The sequence below is a fragment of the Cervus elaphus genome, chromosome 4, assembly GCF_910594005.1.
Source record: "Cervus elaphus chromosome 4, mCerEla1.1, whole genome shotgun sequence".
Classification (NCBI taxonomy): domain Eukaryota; kingdom Metazoa; phylum Chordata; class Mammalia; order Artiodactyla; family Cervidae; genus Cervus; species Cervus elaphus.
Window position 1 is genome coordinate 52,164,248 of NC_057818.1, and position 21,728 is coordinate 52,185,975.

The 21,728-nt window shown below is 50.8% G+C and overlaps 1 protein-coding gene and 1 pseudogene across 2 annotated transcripts; one reads left to right on the forward strand and one right to left on the reverse strand.

Annotated features, from left to right (window-relative positions):
* Positions 1 to 226: 226 nt before the first annotated feature.
* Positions 227 to 4,870, forward strand: LOC122692126 (phospholipase A2 inhibitor and Ly6/PLAUR domain-containing protein-like). The gene is made up of 5 exons (XM_043899354.1): positions 227 to 932; positions 2,235 to 2,351; positions 3,744 to 3,896; positions 4,281 to 4,424; positions 4,622 to 4,870. Exons 1-5 carry the CDS (start codon positions 863 to 865, stop codon positions 4,765 to 4,767), a joined length of 630 nt encoding a protein of 209 aa, XP_043755289.1. The 5' UTR covers positions 227 to 862; the 3' UTR covers positions 4,768 to 4,870.
* A 7,782-nt stretch (positions 4,871 to 12,652) lies between these two features.
* On the reverse strand, positions 12,653 to 13,550 carry LOC122692124 (annotated as a pseudogene). The gene has a single exon (XR_006340601.1). The product of XR_006340601.1 is annotated as a proteasome subunit alpha type-3-like (transcript).
* Positions 13,551 to 21,728: the final 8,178 nt, after the last annotated feature.

The following is a 21,728-nucleotide window of genomic DNA, read 5'->3' on the forward strand; positions in this document are numbered from 1 at the left end:
CCTACCGCAACAAGATCCCCCTCCATGGCTGGCTGGCTGGCTAACCTCCCCACGCCCAACACAAACAGACACACACACAGACACACACACAGACACAGACACACACACACACAGACAGACACACACACACACACACACACACTGATCCCTGAAGATCAGGCCTGAGGTAGACAGAGTGTTAAAGGATCTCAGTAAAACACAAAGTATGTGCCCGAGCCAGACACACACCCAGGCTTCACTGCTTCTAACCATGCCTCACTTTTCCAGTGTGAACTCGGTATCTGTCTCCTACCATCCCCATGCCCTGAACAAGCACCCCTCTGTTCAGTCTGCGAGAGACCCAAGTGCATCCTGGGTTGGGGTCGGAGATGGAGACAAACCAAACACAGAAAAGCGAGGATGAGCCAAGCATGCCCTGGCAGAACAAGCCTGGACTTGCTTGGTGCTCACAGGTAGGGCCTCACCCACACTGGGCACCTCCTTGGGAAAGGAGAGAACGGGGTGGGGTGGGTACCTGAGTCCTAGCAGTTGCTCTACCCTAAAGGAAACAAAATGACCTGATTCTGATCTTGGGCTTCAGGGGAGAAAAGAGGGTGAGGGCAGGGCAGTGGGACCTGATGCAAGAGAGGAATGGAAGATGAGACGCCTGGGGCTGCATGGAGGAGGGGCCTGGGCACAAGATGCCACTGCTCCTTTTGGATTCTGGTTCAGTCTCCCCCACTCAGAGCTGCAGAGACCTACCCCCAGGGCTTACATCATCATTTCTTAGCCTAGGGGTAAGGTAGGTCCAGACCCGCCCCTTCTTAGCTTCCTATAAGAACAGCTGGGGACCTGGGAATGCAGGGTCAGTCATCCATCCATCATGAAGCCTTCCATGAAACCTGAGACCTTCCTGCTGGGCTCCGCCCTGCTCTGCACCCTCCTGGGTCTGGGTAAGTGACTAGGGCTCTGGATTCCTGGGACCCTCAAAACAAGGAGTATGAGAGAACATTCTGCCATGTCCTCAAGGGAGAAGGGAAAGAGGAGGTGTCCTGGGAACTGAAATTCATGGAGAAGGCAGAGGGTAAAGGGCAGAAAGCCTGGGTGCCCAAGGGAGGAAGAGCTAAAAAAACATGTGAGTTTAAATCTCTCTGAAAAGATGGGTTTGGATGCATTCTGCTCCCTGTATCCCAGGCAGTGTCTCAAAATAAGACACCTGAATTCTGGAAAATCAGAGAATATGGTTAGTATTTGTCGTTAGTATGAAAAAAAAATCAGGCTAGGGGGAGAGCTTTCCTTTCTCACAGGACTCTGAGAAGTTCAGGTCCCCAGTGTCCTCCTCCCTCAGATATAGGAGTTCAGGCAGCTCCACTTTCCCCAGGACCGAGATACCTTGTGTCTGGACCCCCAGCGGCTGCTCTCTCCGGACCAAGGAGTCCAGGCCCTTATCCTTTTAGTCCTCGATCTTTCTTCTTGACCTGGGATGCAGATCCCCTCTAAGGTACCCCTGCCTGAGCACCCACTGCCTACCAGACTCAGACAGCCTGGTAGCCACACGGAAGGTGATCCCACTCCCGAGAACCAGGTGGACGGGAAGGTTCACACAAGTCCATGAAGGACTTCCCCTGTGCTTCAGTGCAGAATCTGCCTGCCAAAGCGGGGGACACGGGTGCAATCCCTGGTCCAGGAAGCTTCCACATGCTTTGGGGCGACTAAGGCCCTTTACCACAACTACTGAGCTCATGCTCTAAGCCGTGGTCTGCAACCGGAGAAACCAGCACAAACGAGAAACCCAAAACCGCAACTCGGGAGTTGCCCCTACACACTACAACTAGAGAAAAACCAACAGGAAGCAGGAACCCAGCACAGCCAACAAGATAAAAAAGAAAATTAAAAATATAAAAAAAAATTTTTAAGTCCATGGAAACCTTCAGCAGGACCCGTCAAGGTCCCCTAGCTTTATCAGCGGGTCTAGCATCCCAAGTCCCCAGGCTTGTAATTACATAAACTTGCTCCCTGATCAGACTTGCTTTCTGCCCGGCCCCAGAAAGCAGCTTTGCTCTCAGGACCATGGCATCCCTGCCGAGCTTCCAACAGATCCCTGTTCAGCGGCCACTGTCCTGCCCACGAATAACCAGGGAGACACCAGACCTTTTCGGTCAGACCCCACCCCCCACCCCATCCCCGTCTGGATTCGGGAGTCATGGCCCACAGACTATGGCACCTTTCACTAGAGCCCCGTTCTCTAACTGCAGGGTACCCGCTAAGCTGTGAGGTGTGTACCAGTGACGGTCCCAACTGCAGTGGAAAACTGCAGACTTGTGCCCCGGATGAAGACTCCTGCATGGTTGTCGTGACTGAGAGCAACAGAAGTAAGTGGGCAGGGGCTGGTATCAGATGCTGGGGAGGTGGGCGGCAGATACCACCATGAGTGGGGAGGAACGTTTGAGTGATGAGTATGTCAGGAAAGAGAGAAAGGCAATCTCGAGGTGGGTGGTGAACAGAGAATCTGGTGGAATGACAGAAGCCACTATGGCCAAGGATTACTGAAGATGAGACTCCAAAGAGAGGAGGAGGAGGGGCAGATACAGACTTTCTTACCAAAGAGGGAATTTGGAAAGCAAAGGACATGGGGGAAGAGTGAAATCCAGAGAAGGGGGAAATCTAATATGTAAAAGGTGAAGGGGTGGGTGTACAGCAGACTTGGGTGAGTTGCAAAGAATGTGATCAGGTTGATTCTCTGGGGCTGCAAGGGGTCTCCCAGAGATGTGAGCTGCAAGCTACTGTTCCTGAAAGAGAAAGAGGGAGATACGGGGGGCTGGTTGAGTTGGGTGCAAGCTCAGTTGTGTCTGACTCTTTGCCACCCCATGGAGTGTAACCCGCCAGGCTTCTCTGTCCATGGGATTTTCCAGGCAAGAGTACTGGAGAGGTTTGCCATTTCCTCCTCCAGGGGATCTTCCCCACCCAGGGATGGAACCCACATCTCTTGCATCTCCTACATTGGCAGGGGGGTTCTTTACCACTGCACCCCCTGGGATTCCCAATATTGTCATAAAGAGAGAGACATAAGGACAGATGATCCCTGGGCGCAGTCCATGAGGTTGCAAAGAATCGGGCACAACTGAGCCCTACACACCCAAGCATGTGGTGTAAAGAGCAGAAACCCTAGGCCTGGAGGAGACACCGTATCTGTGGTGGGGAAAGGGAAGGCCAGGGAGACTGGAAGAGACCACTTCAGGCAAGACCTGAGAGTACCTAAGGAGGGCAGCAAGAGACCATAGGTAGGAAGTCTGGGGAGTGACCCTGGGAAATCTGGAAGAGTCTACCTTAGATGGAGAAGGAAATGGCTGTGACAGCAGGTGGGGATGGCAGCCCCATCCCAGCATTTGGTGGAAGGAACTCCAGGGGCCAGGGGAGGACTGAAAACTGGAAGAGACCATTACACAGGCATGGGGGTAATCACAGGTGGTCTGGAAAAGACCACTCCAGGTGCGACCCCTGCAGGATGGCAGTGGGGTGTCCCTGGGGTGGAAGGGGCCACTCTGCAGAGTCCAGCACAGCCTGGGGACAGGGGGAGGATGGGGTGCATACCTGATAATCCATTCAGATGATGCCCCAGGCAGAAAGGGGGCTTGAACTTGGGGAGCTGGAAGAGACCTCTCTAGACAGCAGTGGGCTGGAGCTACTATAAGGTGAGAGAGACAACCCAGGGCAAGGGCCCAGACCAGAGGCCACTGAGCTCTCTGCCCATGGCCATCCTGCAGAGGGCTCCTTGGCGGTGACCAGCTACAAGGGGTGTGCAAAATCCAGCGAGTGTGACTCAGGATCCTTCGCCATCACCATGAACACTGAGAACTACATGGGCTCCACGAGGCGCTGCTGCCAGGATGATGGGTGCAACCAGGACCCACTGCCCGGTAAGCCCCGGCTGAGCCCCACAGCTGGAGTCCCTCCCTGCCCACCTTCTCCCGCCAGGGCCAGCTGTGAGCACCTGCTCCTGACCTGCCCTGTAACCAGGGACGAGCGTCCTCCTTGCGCTGAGCCTTGGTTTCTTCTACTGTAAACTGCAGGATCCAGGGACTTCCCTGCTGGTCCACTGACTAAGTCTCCATGCGCTCTCTGCAGGGGTTTGATCCCTGGTCAGGGAACTGGATTCCTCATGCCGCAGTTAAGATCCAATGCAGTCAAATATTGTTTTCTGAAAATGCAGTGTGCGTTAGCAACTGGTGTCCCTGAGTGGCTGTGATGTTGGGAAAGGGACTAACGTCTCCGATTACCTTCCCCTCCACCCTCCTCTTCAGCGATCGTGAGAAACCATACAGAGAATGGCCTTCGGTGTCCTTCCTGCATCGCTGCCTTTTCGGAAACATGCACTTCGACTCAGGAAGCGGTCTGCGTTGGTGAGGAAACCCACTGTGTCGCCGTGTCTGGCCTCGCACAGCCTGGTAAGGGGCACCTGGAATTCGGGAGGAGGGCACAGGGATTCCAGACAGTCCCAGAACTGCAGCCTCATTCTTCCAGATTCTGAGGGAGAGAGTGGCTCCAAAGATCCGGGGGAGAAGGTGGCTGGGGCACGTGACCCTGGACTAGGAGGAGGGAGGCACTGGAGATCCTGACTGTAGTCTACAATCCCCTCCCGCAGGCATCAGATTTGCGGCCCGCGGCTGTGGCACGGAGGCCGCCTGCCACAGCAAGCCTGGGACCCTGGTGCCCTCAGGCTCTCGTTTGTTGACCATCAAGAAGACCAGCTGTCGTCCAGGCCCCCAGGCTTCTGGCAAGGCTGAGTGAGGAACTGAGGCCCACGTGGTGTGTGGTCTCCATTCATTGTCAGCTGTGTTTCTAGAAATTTCTACAGTTCCCATGTGTCTATAAATTAAACAAGTTAACAGAACGATCCTGAGTCTTTGTGATGTGCTGCATTTCGGGGAGATGGGATGAGAAAAGCAGGGGTCTGAACCCTTGGGAACACGCTCTATGGAGGAAAGAAATGAAAGATGCTACCTCTTCTTAAGGGATTACTTCTTGCCTGGTCCCCATGCTAACTGTTTTCCATGCATTACCTCATTTCATAATCACAACTCTGTGAAGCTGAAAGTATTGCCCCCATTTTACAGAGAAACACACTGAGGCAAGGATTGTGGTGTCACTTGCCTTCGGTCAAACAGCTGGGAGGGTCAGACTCCAGAGTCCATGATCACCTCTCCTAGTTAACCTGTTTTTGCCTGAGAGTTCATGTTTGTAAAATGCAGAGATAATAGCTATAACCTCAAAGGGTTGTCTTAAGAGTCCAATGAAAGAACACGAAAAAAGGACTTAGTGCAGTGCCTAGCACATTTAAGGGGCTTCCCTGGTGGCTCAATGGGAAAGAATCTGCCTGCCAATGTGGGAGACGTGGTTCAATTCCTGGGTCAGGAAGATCCCCTGGAGAAGGGCATGGCAACCCACTCCATGATCTTTGCCTGGAGAATCTACGGACAGAGGAGGCTGACACGCTACAGTCCACGGAGTCACAAAGGGTCAGACCCCACTGAGTGCCTGAGCACCCTGCACTAGCGCCTTGAAGGCAGAGTGGGTTCTGGGACAATGTGTCTGGCCAAAGAGTTACCATCCTAATAGCTGCCACTTCCTCAGTGGCCATGTGTGGCAGCTACTAGACTTTGGCATCTATCAGGATAGTCTGGGTTATGCTACAGTAACAAACCAGTCCCTAAACTCAGTGGTTTAAAACAACAAAGTTGTATTAGTCTGTTCATGCTGAGTAATGTTGTATAACAAACCATGCCCCACTTGAGACTTGTAAAAAGAAACACTCTTCTTCCTATGGGTTTGTAGGTATCTGGGGCAGCTTTGTTTCTGGCTGTGCACTGGTCGGTTTGGTTCCAGTCTGGGAGGGGGACTCTAGTTCACCTCCGTGGGGTTCCAGACTCTTCTGGATGTGTGACTCCCTGGTTAACATCCTTCTCATGGCAGATGACAGGGGCACAAAACCCAAGTGCACCAAAGGTCCCTGCGGAGGTTTGGGGGTCTGCAGGAATTCTATCCTGCACACAACCCCACCACCCCTCCTCTCCAGGGACCCTGGGGTCCTCACCCTCCATCCCTCCTCCATCAGACCCAGAAGTCTAGGCTTCCGGCTGACAGAATCCCAAGCATCTTCCACCCTCGAACCCCCAAAGAACAGACACACAACAGAATTTCTACTCTTTTATTCGCTCCTCCAAAAAACACCACAAGCAAAGCCACCCTTGATTCTCCGGGCTTCATGGTTCCTCACCTTAACGGACACAAATTTATCGTTATCCTGACAAGTAGGAAATTCAGCTAAGCTGAAGAGGCTTTTGGACCTCCTCTGCTTCTGCCAGTGGCAACACCAAGATTCATCATGTTTACTTGAATTTCTGCCTTCAAGGCCTGCCAGCATGCAGGGGCCCCGTAGAATCACCCTGAGGGCAGCAAGTGATCCCTGCACAACGGAGTCTTCTGTCTTTTCTTTTTGTATACTCCCAGAGACAGATGCCTCGCTACCAACTTGCTGCCTCCAGAGCCTAAAATTCAACCCTTTGAAAAGTCATGATTTAAAAGGCAACCGTTCCAAAAGAGAGCCGTGACACCCAAGGGTGCCGACACACAGCTGCGTGAACGAGATCAGCACAGTGGGCGCTGACACATGGAAACAAAGCCGCTCTTGCTTTCTGAGAGTTGATCCAGGCAGGAGGCCCCTTGGCAGGAGGGTAGACGGAAATTGGAAGAGGGAAGCGCAGGGGGGAGATGGCAGACAGGGCCAAGTCAGAGATAGCGTCAGAGAGGAGGGCACCCTGAGCAAAGGGTGAGACTAAAGTTGGAGCTCCCCATGTTCCGGGCTTCCAGGAGGGGTTGCAAGTCTATTACTGTGCAAGAGACAGACTGCGAGTAGAGGCGTGCCTACATGGGATGCTCACGATAACTCCGCATGTAGATGCCATTTGCTGAGCCACTTGGAAAAGGCCACCCCGATTGTCAAGCGGCTGTCTGGCCCGAGGGCAATGAAGATGGAATGCCTATTCCCCAAGAGGGACCAAAGGGTCTCCAGTTCTCCTACACAAACCCCAATTCCCTGCTCCACATGGAGACCTTCCACCAGCCATGAACGAAGAGGCAAGGACCTCAGCCCTCTGGGGAGCCAGGAGTTCTGAGACTCCAGAGAACCAGCCTTTCCCCAGTGAAGATTCAAAGCCTATTTTGGATGCAGGCCTATCCCCCAACCCCGGAAACCTATAGCTTATACCCATTGTGGCTCAGAAGCCCAAGGATTCCAGCTCCCGGGGGAACCCAAACTCCCCTCCTTCATGTCACAATCCCCAACGGGAAGGAGACCGCCTTCATCAGCAATCAGGGCATCCACCTCCTCCGCAGGGGGACTAGACACCTATTACATCTACTCTTGAGAGACCAAGATAGGGCCCTTCCAGGAGTCCAAACCCTCAACTCGCTTGAGGAGTTCCGTAGTCTGATGATCCCCAGAGAAATCAGGAATCCCGTCCCCCAAATTCTGTTTCCCTTCAGGACCCAGGAATCCTGGTGACCAGACGTCACCTACTCCAACCCCTAGTCAGAGCCCTCATTTCCTTCAAGAACCCAGGATTCTGAGTGGCGAACCCCTAGCCCCGTGATCTCTCAGGCCCAGACATCCCATGCTAGAGTCTGGACCCCGCGCCCTCTCCAGCACTGCCTCGGCGTCCCCGCGCATCTCCTCCAGCACCTGCAGCAGGACGCCCTGCGCCGCGCCCCTGGATGCTGTGGGATGCTGGGCACGACTCTATCTCCAGCTGCTGCTTCCCAGGCTCCGCCAGCAGGGGGAGCGAGCGAGAGAGAGAGCGGCCCCAAGCCTTCTGGAGGGGGGCGGGATGTTGCAGGGCACTGGAGCAGCACCCCAGGTGTGCTTTGAGGCCGCTTTGGCAGCGGGGGTCGGGGCGGGGTCGCGCAGGTGAGTCCAGTTTGTAGCGCCCCAGGACCTGCAGGACTAGCCTCAGCGCACGTTCTCAGGGTAAGACCAGAACCAGCCGGCATCACCCCCTCCTCAGGATCTGAATTTCAGCCCCAAGGGTTCAGCTCCAAGCTTCAAAACACCCACATTTCAATAATTCCAACCTCTTCCTTTTATTCCTCCATCCCTAAGAGTGCTGGCTGCTCCTGGCACTCGCTTCTGTGTTCTACCTGCGTCTTCTGTCCTCTTTAGTTCAACGTGGTGGTTTAGTTCCGAAGTCGTGTTGGACTCTGCGACCCCATGGAATATAACCGGCCAGGCTCCTCAGTCCATGGAAGTCTCCCCACAAGAATACTGGACTGGGCTGCCCTTTCCTTCTCCAGGAGATCTTCCCACACCAGGAATCCAACTTGTGTCCTCTGCATTGAAGGCAGATTCTAAACCGACTGAGCCACCTCCTTACTATTTCCTTTTATTAATTCTCTGGTAAAGTAACTGGTGTGATTTCGGCCTCCTGGTGGGACCCAGACTGATACAATGGGTAGCACTGATGTTGGTGTCTGCCTTGTCACTGATTCCAGGTGTCACGGAGCTTGATTTTCAAAGGGCTGTAGGTGGTGGGAATACTTTTGCCATCAGATGTGAAGAGCTGACTCACTGGGAAAGCGCCTGATGCTGGGAAAGGCTGAGGGCAGGAGGAGAAGGGGGTGACAGAGGATGAGATGGTTCAATTGCATCACCTACTCAACAGACATGAATGGGAGCACACTCTGGGATATAGTGAAAAAGAGGGAAGCCTGGCGTGCTGCAGGCCATGGGGTCTCAGAGAGTTGGACAGGACTTAGTGACTGAAAGACAATATGGTGGGAGCGGAGGGAAAGGGAAAGAAAGCATGGGCCCCAGCTCAGGAAGAGAGGCCTCTCAGGAGACGCCCCTGAGCTGCAGGAGTGCAGAGCTGAGCGCTCCTCCTGAGGGTAAATGAAGGGAGATGGGCTTGGTGGGGAAGTCAGTGGGAGGCCTGAGCTCTGGGGGGACAGGAGAGGAAACACGGAAACTTCTCTCGGCAGACTCCTAGCCAATACTGGCTTCCCTCGGGGCTCTGATGGTAAAGAATCTGCCTGCAATGCAGGAGACCTGGATTCGATCCCTAGGTCGGGAAGACCCCCCTGGAGAAGGGAATGGGAAGCCTTCCAGTTTTCTAATTTATGATCTCTACTGTCAACGATTTGGAGCAAAATTCCTAAGTAGTTATCAGTGTGGAAAGAGCCAAGTTGAAAACTCTAAGTGGTCCCATGTATGTAGTATCACCTGCTGAGAGGGCAAATCCTCTTTGGAGGAATGTACTTCAAACCAGCCCCTCAAAGAATCTCCACCAATATATTACCCAGGAGTGGAATTCACACACACACACACACACACACACACACACACACACACACCATTAAGCATCAGGAAATACGCTTCCATGATTAAGGGTTGGTAGAAACCACAAACTGCAGACTCAGACACACAAAGATTCCATATATTGATGAGTGAAAACTGGAAAGAGTGACAGACTGTATTTTCTGGGCTCCAAAATCGCTGCAGATGGTGACTGCAGCCATGAAATTGAAAGATGCTTGCTCCTTGGAAGAAAAGCCATGAGAAACCTACACATCGTATTCAAAAGCAGAGACATCACTTGGCTGACAAAGGTCCATATAGTGAAAGCTATGGTTTTTCTAGCAGTCATGTACAGACGTAAGCTTTGGACCATAAAGAAGGCTGAGCACCAAAGAGTTGATGCTTTCAAACTGTGGTGCTGGGGAAGACTCTTGAGAGTCCCTTGGACAGCAAGGAGATCAATCCAGTCAATCCTGAAGTAAATCAACCCGAATATTCATTGGAAGGACTGATGCTGAAGCTCCAGTACTATGGCCACCAGATGTGAAGAGCTGACTGATTGGAAAAGACCCTGATGTTAGGAGGGCTTCCTTGGTGGCTCAGATGATAAGGAATCCACCTGCAATGGGGGAAACCTGGGTTCGATCCCTGGGGTGGGAAGATCCCCTGGAGAAGGGAATGGCTGCCCATTCCAGTATTCTGGCCTCGACAATTCCACACTCAGTGGGGTTGCAAAGAGTCAGAGACAACTGAGCGCCTTTCACTTTCACTGATGCTGGGAAAGACTGAAGGCAAAAGGAGAACAGGGCCGCAGAGGGTGAGAGGTTTAGATGGCATCCTGGACTCTGACTCAGTGGACAGGAGTGTGAGCAAACTCCAGGAGACCGTGAAGGAAAGGGAAGCGAGGCGTGCTGCGGTCCATGGGGTCTCAAAGAGTCGGACACGACTGAGGAAAGCAAATTGATGTTATGAAACACACAATATGAAAGTAAGCCGGTAAGAATCTCCCCGCCAGTGTCGGGCTCTCAGTTTCCATCCCAGGTCTCGGAAGACTCCACGTCCCTCAGGGCAACTGAGCCCAAGCACCACGACTACTGACAGCCGGCTCCAAAAGCCTCTGCTCCGCAGTCAGCAAAGCCCCTGTGATGAGAAGCCCGCACACCGTAACCAGAGTGAACACCGCTCGCTGACACTAGAGAATGCGCACGCGCAGGAGTGAAGCCCTGGTGCAGTCAAAGCTGATAATTAAACTGTAGTAATAATTATTTAACAAACTCAAGGGAATGGGAGACTACTGACATAAGGGTTTCCAGACTTTGCAAACATAAAGCCCTGAGCCGACAACTCCACTTTTCTAGGTAGATCAGAGATGAATATAAAGATCCACATACCAGAATAGATACAGTTTTAGCCAAAAATGCATTGACTCTTCTTGTAATTAAAAGGTGGAATTTTGATCTGAAGAAATTTTTTCTTTTTTAAATTGCCCCAAAGCCAGTTGATTTTATGTAAAATTTTAAACAAGGATGCCATTAGACTGGGTGACTCTAAAGCCTTAGGTAGCTTCAGTAAACAACTCAAATTTTAAGCAAGAGTTGATGAACTCAAATCTAAGAAAATGAAATAAACTAATTGTGAACAGCCAAGTCCCTCGATTTTCCCAAGGAAGAAAATCCTTTAAGCTCCAGAGAGGTGGGGCGGTTGGGGCACTGGGACTGACGTACATATGCTCCTGACGCCGTGTATGGCAGAGATGCTGCTGAGAGCCTCCTGCAGAGACAGGGCGCTGACTCAGCGCTGTGCTGACCTCAGTGGGAAGGAAACCCCAGAGTGCGGGGTGTGTGTACGGACGGCTGGTTCTCGTTGCTGCCCAGCGGAAACTGACACAGTATTGTAAAGGAACTAACCCCAATAAAACTAATTAATTTAAAATGTTCAAGCTCAATCCAATTAAATATTTGCTCTGCTTCCATGCTTTCTCTCCAAAAACCTCTGTCCTAACCACCCACAAAGCACCTCTAATCATTTCTCAGTTTTGGCTGTCTGATTTGAATTCTCTGCTTAAATGAACTCTTCAAACTATAACATGCCTCAGTTTATCTTTTTATAACTGATAGAACCTTCATTTTATTATTATTATCATTCTTTTTAGTCACACTGCACAGCTTGTGGGATTTTAGTTCCCCAACCAGGGACTGATTGAATCTGGGCCCCCGGCAATGAGAGAGTGGCGTCCTAACCACTGCACCGCCAGGGAACTTCCTAGGACCTTGAGAATAAAAATGTGTGTCCAAGGGCAACCTCATTGGTTAGAACGTATTTTGTAAGGTGGCAAAAGCGCTTGATAAAATTCAACGCACGTCAGTTAAAAGACTAGTGGGACTTCCTGGCGGTCCAGTGGCTAGGACTCCGCACTTCCAATGTAGGGGGCCCGGGTCTGATCCCTGGTCGGTGAACTAGATCCTCCTGCATGTGCAGCTGCAACTAAGAGCTGGCCCAGAGAAATACATCGATAAAGACCGGCAATATCAAGTATCGGTGAAGATGTGAAGCTCACATACTGCTGAAGGTAATGTAAAATGGAACAACCACTTTGCAAACCAGTCCATTTCGAATAAGTAAAACACACATCTGCCTGCATGCTGAGTAGCTTCAGTCGTGTCTGACTCTTTGTGACCCTATGGACTGTAGCCCACCAGGCTCCTCTGTCCATGGGGCTCTCTAGGTAAGAATACTGGAGTGGGTTGCCATGCCCTCCTCCAGGGCATCTTCCCAACCCAGAGATCGAACCCTCCTCTCCTGTGTTTCTTGCATTGCAGGCAGATTTTCTACCACTGAGTCAACAGGCAAGTCCTGAATCTAACTGAAGGCCCTGCAATTTGACTCTTTCAGATAGTTATCCCAAAGAGAGCTCTCTACAGAGGTTTGTACACGAAGGTTCACAGCAGCTGTGTTCACCGTCACGAAGCATTTAACTGGAGGCTTCCTGTGTGCTGTTTTGGATCTGTCAGGAATCCTCTGGTCCTTATTAATTCCTGAATATTCAGGAATTAAGAGGAGGCTAAGGAATCCAGGTATTTCTCATTACTGTGATAAGTACTCTCTTCCTTTTAAGGAACCATGTGTTAAAAAGTGATTTATTGTAACTCTCTCTTTGATAGGGATCGCCTTATGTTTTGTAAATCTGGAATTTTAATCTTTATCTTTGCTGAGAATACCTACCTTGTAAGACGGTATATATGCCCACGCCATGTTGATTAAAACAGCTTTTCTCCATCAGAGATTTGGTCCCTGTGTCTTGCTTTCTTTCTTTCTCTCTCTTACTTTCTTTTTTTTTTTTTTTTCGTTATAAGACAAAAATTTAATGAAAATTGGTATGTAATAATCCAAAGGGCTAAATAGTTACATGGGACTGTATTAGAAATTTAATATACAAGTAAATGTTACATGTTATCATCATCTGATTCATCTTCTTCCTTCAAAGATTCCTTGGCATATTTCTCTGCCTCTTCCCTTATATCTTTAGCAACTATTTCATGTCTTCCATTAGTTATTTCACCAACCCAGCTGAGCTCTAGTTCAAAAGCTTTATCCTTAACTTCATCGTGGACTATATAAATTATTTTTGCAACTTCTTTAACAACATCACGGCAGGTCATTTCTTTCATCTGAAGCTTTTCAATTTCTGTCTTTGCAGCCTGCCTGGCTTTGCCAATGGCACAGCCCCAATAACCATATGAAACACCCGATGGGTCAATCATGTAGAGTTGTGCATCGTCATTCACACTGTAAGACCCTAACATGAAACTGCAGCCAAAAGGTCTAACAGCACTGTAGAGTGTATACGCGTGTACATACATGGCCACTCTGTCTGCAAGATGTTTTAGTGGAATGTTATATCCAAAGTTAGATCTAAGTTGGAAGCCTCTTCTCTTGCAATGTCTGCTAAAGAACGAGCATCTGCCAACAAACCTGCTACTGCCATTCCAACGTGTCGATCAACATTAAAAAGTCGTTTGTTGGAACCTTCTTCATAAAGTTTAGACAGGACTAATTTTTCTACCCCAAAGACAACGCCGTCTTTACATCTGATTCCAATAGCTGTACTACTATTTTCCACAGCCTTCATAGCATATTCAACTTGAAAAACTCTTCCATCCGGAGAGAATGTAGAAGCTGACAGATCATACCCGGTGCCGACTGAACTCATCCTGCCAAAATCCTCTCTTACTTTCTTATCATTGACTCCGGATCACCAGGTTCCGCTCCATTAAAGGACCAACACTCATAATAGTCAAAAAGCGGTGGGGCGTTCCCTGGCGATCTAGTGTTGAGGGCTTTTCACTTTCACTGCTGAGGTCTGGGTTCAATCCCTGCTTGGAGAACCGAGATCCTGAAAGCTGTGAGGTGCGGACAAAAACAGCCACCAAAAAGTGGCAACAGTCTAGATGCCCGTCCACCAGAGGATGGATGAACAAATTGAGATCTACGCGTGCAGTGAAACTTCTCAGCAGTAAGGTGGAACAGACCGCTGACGTACACACAATATGTTAGACCCCATGCTCCTGGCTCCACCAGACTCCGCTGGACGCGCTTCTAACCTGACACCACTGCTCTCCTTGATGGCACTATGACAAACTGCCTATCTGTCACCCCTGTCTGCAATCACATAGGACTCTGTGGACGCTCCCTGAGGGTAGGGGCCTGGTTTGGTTTGTTCACTACTGGGTCCTGAGCTTGAGCCCAGCTCTGCTGCACACTAGCTATAGCACCTTGTCGGCTCAGCTTTTGGAGCCTCAGTTTCCTCATCTGTAACTGGGGATGATCACCCTGTGTAGGATTTATGCACATAAACACCACGGCCACAGGGCACAGCCCATAGTGGGCACCCTGTCACTGCCAGTCGGGAGGTCGCTGCTCATTGACTGTCTTGAAAGAAGAGAAGAGCTGGTCTCCCCTGATGGCGCGCTGGATTAGAATCTACCTGTCAGGGCAGGGGACAGGGGTTCGATCCCTGGTCTGGGAAGATTCCACATGCTACAGAGAAATTCGGCCTATGAGCCAAAACTATTGAGCTTGTTCTCTAGAGCCTTGAGCTGCAATGACTGCGTGCACATGCAATACCTACTGAAGACCATGTCCCATGCTCTGCAACAAGAGAAGCCCACGCACTGTAACTAGACAGGAGCCCCCACTCCCTACAACTAGAGAAAGCCGATGTAAAAGCAATGAAGCCCCAGCACAGCCTAAAATAAGTAAAGAGATGACTGTAGGAAGGCTTCTCCCAAAGTCTGCATTCTGTCTGACATAAAGGGACAGAAGGCCACATGGCGGTGGAAGGAAGTTACAGGGGCTGAAGCACTCTGAGGCTATTTTTTAAAATTTATTTATTTGGCTGCCTTGGGTCTCAGTTGCAACACTCAGGATCTTTGTTGCAGGATCTTTCATTTGGGTGACTGGGCTGAGTTGATCCCGGGCATTGGGGATCTTAGTTCCCTGACCAGGCATGAAATCCGTGTCCCCTGCTTTGCAAGAAGGATTCTTAACCACTGGACCACCTGGAAAATTCCCTAGGACTCTTTTATTTGGCTCACAGAATGACAAGTTGACTATGACCCCCAAAGGTTCCTAGTCCGCCACCCCACACAGCCAGGAACATCCGATGACCCGATCTGCAACGTCACCCCCAGCCGGGTAGTGGCCTGGAGACACTGCCGGCACACCGCTACAGACAGGAGCGTCCCTACAGCGGAGGGAGGAGCCTGGGCTTGTGCGGAGGCCAGCCTGAGCTCAAATCTAGCCCTGGCACTGCCAAGCTGTGCAGCCCCGGTGACATAAACCTCTCTGAGCCGCAGTTTCCTCATGAGTGAAGGGCGTCTCCCCACTTCTGAAAGGACTTGACGGGACACAGAATGCTAACCATCGAAACGCACAGCCACTCTGGCAGCACCTATGTGTAAATGGTGTGGCAGACCCGTAATCCCAGTAAGACGCGTCGACACCTCTGGGAGCCAGGAGCTATTTTGATCTCCATTTCACAGGGAGCCACTGAGACGGCAAGCACCTGTGTAAGTTCCCAGAGGTCACGAGGCCGGGCTACAGCCAGCGTCAGCAGGGCTGCGTTCCTTCTGGACGTTCTGGGGGAGAATCGGTTCCTCATCTTATCTCCAGCTTCTGGAGCCCCTGCCCTCCTCGGCAGGGGCCCCTTCCTCCGTCTCCAGAGCCAGCAGTGGCATCGCTCCAGCCTCTGATTCCATCCCCACAGCTCCTCTGACTGGTTCTCCAGTCGCCCTCCTCCTCTGATAAGGACTCTTGTGATGACACTGCCTCCCCCCAAATCATCCAGGCCCATCTGCCCACCTTGAGATCCTTACAGGGACTTCCTGGTGGTCCAGTGGCTAAAACTCTGCCCTCCCAATACAGAGTGTTTGGGTTTGAACCCTGGTCAGGGAACTAGATCCCACAAGCTGCAGCTAAGAGTTCGCATGCTACAGCTAAAAGATTCCGCACACCGCAACAAATATAGAAGATCCCGCATGCCCCTACTAAGACTCAATGCGGCCAAATAAAGAAATATTTTTAAAAAATCCTCAACAACAACAACAAAAAAATCCTCACAAAGTCCCTTTCACCATGTAAAGGACACATGTACAGGTTCTGGGGATTAGGACGCAGAAAACGTGTGTGTGTGTGTGTGTGTGTGTGTGTCTGTGTGTCTGTGTGTCTGTCTGTGTGTGTGTCTGTGCCTGTGTGTGTACACTCAGTTGGCCAGTCATGTCCAACTCTTTGCGACCCCACAGACTGTAGCGCACTGGACTCCTCTGTCCATGCGATGTCCCAGGCAAGAATACTGGGATGGGTTTCCCTTTCCTTCTCCAGGGGATGTTCCCCACCCATGGACTGAACCTGTGTTTCCTGAATCAGCAGGCAGATTCATTACTACAGAGTCACCAGCAAAGACTGTGACACCTTTAGGGGGCCGTTATTTTGTCTACCACGCTGAGCAAAGCTCTTCCACACAGGGAGTCAGGGTCAGTTAACTCCCCCAGCTTTACAGATGGGGAAACTGAGATGCAGGCAGGAAAATCAATGGCTCACAGGTCACACACAGTGAATGACTGGCAGAGAAATTCAGACCCAACTCACTGACTACAAGCCAACAGGGCTTTCCAACTCCACAATTTCAATCCTGGTGCTAAAACCTCAACATCTTGGGACTTCCCTGGCGGTTCAGAGTCTGAGACTCCACACTCCCAACGCAGGGACCCAAGTTCCATCCCTGGTCAGGGATCTAGATCCTACATCCCACAACTAAAGGATACTGCCTGCCATCACTAAGACTCAACTCAGCCAAATAAATAAATAAATACTAAAAAAAAAAAAAAAAAAGTCAAAAAACCCCTTGCCACTGCCTCCTCTCCCACTGAAGGCATTCCTCATTCCTCCTGACCGTGTCATTTCCTCCCCAGCACGCGGCATCTGACATACATTTGACTTACTGATCTGGCAGTCTTTCCTTGCCAATATAAAATCTCCACAGGTCTGATATGTTTGTCTTCTGATGTCTGCGGCACTGTGTGCCTACAACAGTGCGGGGCCTACAGAAGGCGCTGCTATGAATGAAGAACACATGAATCCATCCGCTCTCAAGTCTCAGGGCCCGTCTCTGTGCTGACACTCCTACAGCTCTGCCCCGGCTCCAGGCCCATCCCGGCTGTCCCTTGGATACTGTTCCTTGTGTGTCCCAAAGTCACAGCAAACCTGGACATCCCAACCAGCAGATGACTGTCTCAGGCTGCCCCCCTGCTCTAGGGCCTGCATTTTGGTGACAGAGGCCACATCCCCCTCGGTCTCCCAGGCAGAGAAGCCGGAGCCTCGTCTGGTTCCTCTGGCTCTCTCACTCCCCCCTTCCTGTCTCTCCTTGCTCCCACTCCAACAGAGGTGCAGAATGAAAGGGGACGCTCCTGTTCATGAAAGAGCCCAGCAGGATCAGGCACTAACACACACGTGCATCCCCCCTTTACACAAACACCTGCGTGGTGACAGCGCATTTTGCAAACATTATGTCACCGGATTTTCACGGTAACCCTGGGCTCAGATCACATGATCTTCCATGGAAAGATGAGAAAACAGCTTCTGAGAAATGAAACCATTTGCCTGAGGTCACAGGGAGAGTAAGAGGGAGAGATGGGGACTTGAATTCCACCTGAGATTAACTTGTCAGCCACCTGCATCTCTCTCTGCTTAAAATACTGGCTCTAGGCAAATTTCAAAATCTCTCTGGGCCTAGTTTCTTCATCAAACAAGGGGATAATAATAGATTTGAGGTCATGGGATTTTTATGAGGATCCCGTGACCTAACCCCTATGAGGCATTTAGAACGGTGACTGGCAGTTTTGTTTTTTTTGGGGGGGGGGGGGGATTTTCCCAAGTTGGGCCTGCAACCTGGGCCTCGTGGCATGGAGTGGAATCCTAACCATTGGCCCACCAGGGTATTCCCAAACAGTTGTAACTGTGAATAAACTGCTAGCTCTCATTAGTATGATGTACTATGTTCAGAAACTATGAGATATTTAAAGTCAAAAAATAACTCACAAAATCTGTGGTTTGTGTATAATTCCTGGGAGGAGGATTCTCAGCTTCTAAGTTGCAAAAAGGTCTATGAACCAAAACATTTTCAGAGCCACTGTGTAAGACAGACAATAATATATTTAACACAATCTGGTAGGCCTTGTCCCGACCATCCTTTCCCAAACACCCTTACATTGGAGGGATGAATGTGGCCAAAATCAAGCAGTTGAGGACTTCTGTGGTGGTCCAGTGGGTGAGAATCCAAGCCTCCAGTGGAGCAGAGGGCTGGGCGGCAGGTTCAATCGCTGGCTGAGGAACTAAGGCCCCAAAATATCATGTGGAGTGGCCAAAAATTTAAAAACAAAATTTTTTTTTTTTCTAAAGACAGAGACATCCCAGGAGGTCCAATAGCTACGACTTCATGCTACTAGTGAAGGCGGCCCAGGTTCCCAATTCTGGCCAGAAAACCAGATCCCACATGCTGTAACTAAGACCCAACGCAGCCAAATATGAATAAATATAAACAAGAAAGGAAGTCAACATACGGACACAAAGAAGCAAGAAAAAGGTGGCGAGAGCACCCACACTGGGGTCAGGTCTCAGCACCGCCACGTGTGAGGGGTGATAACAGCTCCAACGTCATCCGACTCCCTGGAGAGCCAGATCACGCAGGGGAACACCCAGGCAGCACCTGGGAACACTCTAACTCACATCTCCCACAGGTTTCTTACGCCGAATGGGAACCGCCTGCTGGGAATTCTGTCACCATCCTGGGTCAAACTCCCCGTTTCCCTTGGCTCCCTCCAACCTCAACAAGCATGTACCAAAGCACTGAGCCGTCCACAATGGTTGCTGAGACTGACCACTGCACTTTGGCCCTTCCTATGCCTGTTTCCCCATCTTTAAAATGAGCTTGATTGGCTTAGATGATATGACACACCGTCCAGTCCAAAGCCCTTTAGAAGGCAGAATGCATGGCAATGGTTTACTCTGTTCCAAATGAGGATGATAAGGCTCTGAAAAGAGCAGCAACCGACCTGGACCACACACGGATTCATTCCTGGCCTAGTCCTTGGATCACCTATCTCCCCTGCTAAGGGCACAGGGACCACAAGGCTCATTGTCCAGGTGAGGTGGTGAGGACCAAAGAGAAAGTACCGCAGCTCATGGCCAGTTAACCCCAGAGTAGGGTCTGGAGCCTGGACCTACAGATTTCTATTAAGGAGATGGAGGGAGGGAGACTTCTCTGGGGGTCCAGTGGTTAAGCCTCTGAGCTTCCAGGGCAGGGGGCTCCAGTTCCATTTCCGGTCAGAGACCTAAGATCCCTCATGCCACTCAGCAGAGAGGGCAAAAAAAAGAAAAGATGGGGGGCTGGCACAATCACCTGGAGCACCACAGAGATCGTCTTCTCACCCGCCTTGGCTGCCTGCCATTTGCGTAAGTGTCTGCCTTGAGGTTTTCTGCACAGTAGGTCTGGAGAGAAGAGTAGAAAAGGCAATGTTAGGGTTCAGAGATGACAGCTATGACCCAGTTCTCAAATGACTCTGAGAGTTCTCTCAAGCCCTCTGACATCACCCAGCTTGAGGTTTCCTTATTAATCCCTGCACACTCTGGGCTTTGGGGAAGAGTGGATACATGTGTATGATTGTCTGAGTCCCTTTGCTGTTCACCTGAAACTCTCACAACACTGTTATTTGGCTATACCCCAATACAAAACCTTCCAGTGTTAAAATAATAAATCCCCCCACACTCTACCTGGAGTCCCCTCCAACATTTTCCCCTGGAAATTCACCTCTGCTCCTTCCCAGGAAGCAAAACACCCTCCTTTTTTTTCAGCAAATTCCTCTATCCCACATCTCTCCAGAATTCCCTATGGCCTCCCAGAAATTCTCCCATGACACTCTTTAGAATTCCACAAAGTCCCCTCTGTGAAAAGAAAACCAAAACGAAGGCCTCATTGCTACAAGTGTTCTCTAAGATTGACCCCGGGAACCACATTGGAATTCTGACCAAGCCGGTCGCAGCTACAGTGGAATCTGATCTTTTGACCACTTATTGTATTCACAAAAGCATCCAGAATATGCGCCAGAAACTCAAGGTACTCATCAGACCCCTACCCTCCAGTAACTCAGGACAGCTTCTTCTTTAAAGTCAAATATTTCTTTACGTGTATCACAGTCAATTAGAATTCTCTCCACACGACTTGAACAACCTGCTGACCTCTGTCCTCATAAGCCCCTGATTCCCTTTGCCAACACTCCGTTTATCGGAATCTCTGTCTCCCAAACTGCAATTCTTAAGAACCCCAGTCAAGCTCTTTCTTGGCACCTCGAAGACGGATTATGTTTCCACACCTTTCAGACTCCAAAAGTTCTCCTAGAGCCCCTGACGAATTCCTTTACTTCTTCCGCCCTCCCCCATGCAAGTCCCTCACCGAGTCCTGGCTACTGCAGGACACCACATGGCGGAGGCGGATCTCCGGCATGTCAACGTCGTGTGGGCTTCGCCTGACCCAAAAGGTGCACGAAGGGCTGAGCCTGGGGGGCTCACAGTGGGTGCGCCCCGTGCGGCCTTCACTGCGCAAGCGCACGAGGCTCGGGCCTTTCAAAACGCGGCGCGCCGGCGGTTACGTCACCACTGCGCATGCCTAGTGCGTCTGTCCGGAGAGAGGCCGGAGGCGCCAAGTTCCCTAGCAAGGAGCTTTTCTGGCCTCGCTGGGGCCAGGGGTCTCTCTAGCCCCTCCTCCTGGTCACTTTCACACCAGGATTTCTAGCAACCGGCTTGGCCTGCAGGATTGGTCCCCAGCAGAAATTCGCCATCCTCAGCGCCCCAACTGAAGCCTGGAAAGCAAGAGGCCAGGAAACTTGAGTGGATTTTTTCAGAAAGCCGGGAGCCTACCGCAACAAGATCCCCTCCATGGCTGGCTGGCTGGCTAACCTCCCCACGCCCAACACAAACAGACACACACACACACACAATTAACACACATGAGAAAACCTCTGATCCCTGAAGATCAGGCCTGAGGTAGACAGAGTGTTAAAGGACCTCAGTAAAACACAAAGTATGTGCCCGAGCCAGACACACACCCAGTCTTGACTGCTTCTAACCATGCCTCACTTTTCCAGTGTGAACTCAGCATCTGTCTCCTACCATCCCCATGCCCTGAACAAGCACCCCTCTGTTCAGTCTGCGAGAGACCCAAGTGCATCCTGGGTTAGGGTCGGAGATGGAGACAAACCAAACACAGAAAAGCGAGTATGAGCCAAGCATGCCCTGGCAGAACAAGCCTGGACTTGCTTGGCGCCCACAGGTAGGGCCTCAGCAATATTGGGCACCTACTTGGAAAAGGAGAGAACGGGGTGGAGTGGGTACCTGAGTCCTAGCAGCTGCTCTACCCTAAAGGAAACAAAATGACCTGATTCTGATCTTGGGCTTCAGGGAAGAAAAAAGAGGCTGAGGGCAGGGCAGTGGTTTCATGAAGAACAAGCTGATGTAATGTTAAACTATCTTCCCCTTAGAAATGTACTAATTTATTCAATGCTATTCTCTCATCATCCCGAAATAAAAAAAGAAAAAAAAAAGAAATGTACTAATTTAGGGTATAAAAGCCACGGTCAAAAAATACAGCATTGCCAGACTCTGCTGTACCCCCCGTCTGGTGTCTCTCTCTCTGTCTCTCTCTCTCTCTCTCCCTCCCAGACTTGGCACTATCAAGGCTGGTCTCACGTGTCTTCTCTCTCTCGCCAACGCCGTTTATCCTGAGGGTACCACCTGGATCCTGCCGAGGCTGGATCCTGGCACCCTGGGATTCCCAAATTTGTCATAGAGAGAG

What these genes read in the sequence shown, in the direction of transcription:
- LOC122692126 (XM_043899354.1), top strand. Translation starts at nt 863, where the DNA reads ATGAAGCCTTCCATGAAACCTGAGACCTTCCTGCTGGGCTCCGCCCTG. An exon ending in CTGCACCCTCCTGGGTCTGG is followed by an intron (nt 933 to 2,234) that starts GTAAGTGACTAG and finishes CTCTAACTGCAG; the next exon opens with GGTACCCGCTAAGCTGTGAG. An exon ending in GTCTGGCCTCGCACAGCCTG is followed by an intron (nt 4,425 to 4,621) that starts GTAAGGGGCACC and finishes CCCCTCCCGCAG; the next exon opens with GCATCAGATTTGCGGCCCGC.